This window comes from Sander vitreus, unplaced genomic scaffold (assembly GCF_031162955.1).
Source record: "Sander vitreus isolate 19-12246 unplaced genomic scaffold, sanVit1 ctg311_0, whole genome shotgun sequence".
NCBI lineage: Eukaryota > Metazoa > Chordata > Actinopteri > Perciformes > Percidae > Sander > Sander vitreus.
The window spans coordinates 142,417-146,726 of NW_027595461.1; the positions used below are offsets into that span (position 1 = coordinate 142,417).

Sequence of the window (4,310 nt, forward strand, 5' to 3'; positions counted from 1 at the left end):
ATTCACAGCGTTTCAAATCACATGGCCTCAGCCCAACAATCAACACAATTTCTTTCTTGTTACTGATTCACCACAATGGTTCATAGATTTAACAGTTTTTACATGTCCGGCAGCCTGCATTTAAATACATAACAACGTACAACACCGTTTAAAGCAACATCTGAGCCTCCACTATTACAAGTAGCACAGAAGACCACTAAAGCCACATTTGATTTGGAAGTAAAACATGTGTCTGGTAAAATCCAGTTGGCTGCGATCAATATGTAATTTCCCTGGAGCCTTAATGTCTGTCAAATATCTTTTAGATACAGGTGTTTTTTTGGCAATACCAAATCACAGGTTACGGTGCAGTGTACAAGTACCATTAATGCCCTATATACTTCACTGACTCCAATTCAAGTCCCTAAAGTACAACAACAAACTCTGGATATTCTGTAGCTCAACAACAGCAGTGATAAAAGGTGGATAATAAATCAGTTAAGTAGCAAACATATTCAATTATCCTCCTATTTTAAACAAAAGGCTTTGTATCTTACCTTCTCCAAGTGAGTGTGTTCCCTCTGAGAGGTGTGAGAGGAGTTTAAATTGGGTGGAAAAATTGCATACTTGTACTCCTTTGGTAGATTAATGGTTAACACCTTGAGATAAACATGCTTAATTTCCTTCCTGTAAAACCAATAGCCAGTGAGGTTCCATTCCACTCATACGATCACATGAATATTTATGAGGATGTAAATCGCTTAAACAACATCTCCTTATTTTCTGTTGCCTTCTGCTGAACACTTTGCTTTAGGAATAATGACAGAGATTTTCTGTTTGATTTTATATTTTATTGAAAAAGGAAATCAACGTAAACAAAGCATTTCCAAATAATGTCAAGATTCACAAGACTAACATAACTTATTGCTTTACTCATACATTCACAACCAGAATTCAATGTTATGGGAACAACATAGAAAAACAGACGTCTCCTCATTTCTTTGACTTGGCCGAAGCACGAACCTGCGTACCACGTTTCAAGTAAATATGACTCCAGATGACCAAGTATTGTGATCCTTTACCATGTTTTTTTCATGATAATGAGATGTATGTTGCATTCAGCATCATTCATGTTATAGTATATACATCAATCCCCTCCAATAAAGGAGCACAATAATAACCCAACAGCAATGTAATCTTTGCAAATCATTAGAAAAACAAGCCTCTGTGGATTTCTCTTACAAACTGATCATATTATGACAGCGACATATTTAAGGCAGACAAAAATAATAAAATAAAATAAATGTTTCCAAAGCTTCATGCAAGTTATTACCATTATCATGATATGACTTGAATAGTGTCGTTTCTATTTTAATTAAGTCCTCTCTTTGCTTTTGGTTGGTGTCTACAAAATAAAAAATATATTTCTGTACAGCTCTATTAGTCCTTTAGGGTTAGTGTTAAAACACACACAGCGTCTGGTCTTCAGAGGCCAAAGGAAAAAAAAAAATGTCTGTCTGTTCCTCAGAGAACTGTGAGGTCATGGCAGGACTTTGACTTCTGCCTAAAAGCCATCTTCTTGTTCTTGCGTGCAACTATGCGGCCCAGAAACCGCTTGGCCTTCTTGCCAATGCTCTCTCTACGCCTGCAGTTGGCCATGCGTCGTGCATTCTCCTCCTTGCTGTCTTTCCTCAAGCGGATCTGTCGGACGATGCCCTCAAATAGGTCATGCACATTGTGGTGAAGGGATGCAGACGTCTCGATGAACTTGCAGTCGAATACCACTGCACAGGCGCTTCCCTCTGAGATGAACATATGGACAAGGGAAATTAGTGCTTTTAGTAAATGAAACGAAGGCTAAAAACTGAATATGATAACCCTATAATGATAGTTGATTTCAAACGTTTGCTTTGCTTTGCAGTAGTATTTGAATGTAGGCCTGGCCTGAACCTGAGCAGTCAAGTAAGACAAGTGCCCTGACCCCACCAAAGCAGGTAAAGCATGACCGGTACTATCAGATTTCAACATGAAAAGCCTCAAAGAAAAGCTTCTAAGCTTCAAATGACAAATATTCGATTTTTTTTCTCCAAAACTTAATAACTCACTTGCCCTGCGCTTAAAAATTATATTATCTTAACACATCATACATCTGTGGCACATTTTAGGTTCAAAAGTTAGTAAATCATACTGATTTACCATCTGCAGACACCTCTCTGGACCGCACCAGGTCACTCTTGTTGCCCACAAGGATTATAGGAATGTTCTCTGACTGCCTGGCCCGGCGCAGCTGAATACGCAGCTCTGACGCCTTCTCGAAGCTTGATTTGTCTGTCACTGAATACACAATGATGTAGGCGTCTCCCATCCGCATGCACTGTTCTTTTAGCCACTGGCTGTTATCCTTCAGGAAAGAAACAGATACCAAGTTTAGCATCATACATGACAGTCCCATCTTTTCCCATCTCAATATAAATGGAGCAAACATTGCATAAATAATATAGAACTCACCTGTTCCCAGACATCATACAACACAATGGATGACTCCTCTTCATCCACCACGATAGATCTGTCATAAGTGTTTCCTGAGGAAGACAAATATTATGTTACACCCTGACAGAGAGGAGCAAAGCATCTCTTATATTAACGCGAATGTCGTGTTTTTTTTGCTGCTTTTCTTCACACTGATTTTAGCACGTTTTTTTTTTTTTGTAGTCTACACATCGAAGAAAAAAGTTGATCACAGTCTGGCCATCACCGGCCTTATATATTTTCCCTTCACGTTGTGCTATTGGATGTGTTTCTAACAGCTGCACTACTGAGGGCAGGGCTGGTGCCTGCTGTAGATGGAAATATCAATAATCAATGCATGTACATGTTTTTTTTCTGATCCATCCGACTGTCCTCATACATTATTCTGAATTAGAGAGCTTATAAAGCTCAATTTATGTATTTATATAATTTTTAAGATTATGGATCACTTAATTAACCTTTGACAATCCTAATTATGACATGTATCTTCGTAGACACTAGACATCTGAGGTGTTTTTGTCTATGAGTGTGTGCACAAGTCGCTATTGGTTGATGACTCATCCTCAGCATGACCATTTACCTGCTTCATCGCGATGGTCGCAATCGTGACCAGCATCATCAACTCCTCCAAAGACGCGAGCCAGGCTGGACTTGCCAACGCCGTGCTCCCCGAGGAGAACCACCTTGTACAGTTGGGACTCCGATTCGCTGCCGGTGGAGATCACGGAGTCGGAGGAGTCCGACGCGCAGCTGCCTCGGTGCTGCTCCTTCGGGGAGTAGGACGTGCAGCGCAGGAGGTTGGACAGCTCGTCGGTCTGCCCAGTCTGTGGCATCGTTGCGCGCAGGTCCCGGTCGTCCACGGGCATGCTTCTCCGGTGTAGGTTTGGTAAATTCATGGGGAACGGCATGCTTCCTCTTCTCTTGTCCATGTTCCGCAATTTGTCATCCTTGTTCAAAGTCATTGTGCTTTCGGCGAGATTCTGTGGATAGATAGTGACATGCGTAAAGTTGTGCTCTTTAGCCTACGTGTAATCACATTTAAATAGACCTAGAGAAAACGAGATATATAGCCTAAGGATTATACCACACACATGGATCATTGTATTAAATGTTGTAAAAGTAGCCTAAAACATCTATTAGGGTGAGTAGCCTATAACTAAGCAAACATGTAATATTTTTTTTCTTCTTAAGAGTCTCAATCTGACCTGACCACATGTGTATTTATTCAACTCTACTCAACATAAAAACGCAAAATAAGCATACATCTTAAAATATCTAATCAGTATTAAATATACTTACTCGGTGCTGGCAATTAAATCCAACGAAGGCAATCCAATAATCCTTGGTTTGAAGAGTTCTTGTAGCCGAAAAAGCGATTTCGTTTTGAGTCTGATCAGAGTCGCTGCTGAGGATATTTATATATGACTGGGAGTGACGTCGGCAGGGATTCGCCCCAGAAAATCACGTCTGCGTTTATTATAGTGGTGCGTAACGGTACCATCATACAGAGGAGGGGGTGTATGACTGGAAGAGCTGAGGAATCTCCCTTCCGCTTCGCCAAATGGAGCGCTTACCTCTGAGGGGGCGTACAGAGATGAATCCTTGAAGAGGGAAAGCCCACTTAAAACAAGAGTGATGTAAATATTTAATTTAGGAGATACATTTAGACAGTGGGAGTACATCTACATGATGCAAGATGTTAATGTGTATTAGGGCGCAATGCATAGACCAGATGAAGGCTTTAATGGAAATATGATCGCTTGCCTTGCTTAAATTGATTATCAGTTTCAGAGCGTCATGCT

At 40.5% G+C, this 4,310-nt stretch overlaps 1 protein-coding gene across 1 annotated transcript; it reads right to left on the reverse strand.

Moving 5' to 3' along the window:
• Nucleotides 1–821: 821 nt before the first annotated feature.
• rrad (Ras-related associated with diabetes) lies at nt 822–3,919 on the reverse strand. Its single transcript, XM_078244836.1, has 5 exons — nt 3,808–3,919; nt 3,089–3,488; nt 2,488–2,561; nt 2,176–2,380; nt 822–1,781 (listed from the first exon to the last, which is right to left on the reverse strand). Exons 2-5 carry the CDS (start codon nt 3,468–3,470, stop codon nt 1,504–1,506), a joined length of 939 nt encoding a protein of 312 aa, XP_078100962.1. The 5' UTR covers nt 3,471–3,488; nt 3,808–3,919; the 3' UTR covers nt 822–1,503.
• Between the last annotated feature and the right edge of the window lie 391 nt (nt 3,920–4,310).

Excerpts from the sequence above, each read along its gene's own strand:
- rrad (XM_078244836.1), bottom strand. The coding sequence starts at position 3,470 with ATGACTTTGAACAAGGATGACAAATTGCGGAACATGGACAAGAGAAGA. Across the intron at positions 2,562-3,088 it reads CGACCATCGCGATGAAGCAG|GAAACACTTATGACAGATCT; the intron begins GTAAATGGTCAT and ends TGTCTTCCTCAG. Across the intron at positions 1,782-2,175 it reads CAGAGAGGTGTCTGCAGATG|AGGGAAGCGCCTGTGCAGTG; the intron begins GTAAATCAGTAT and ends TGTTCATCTCAG.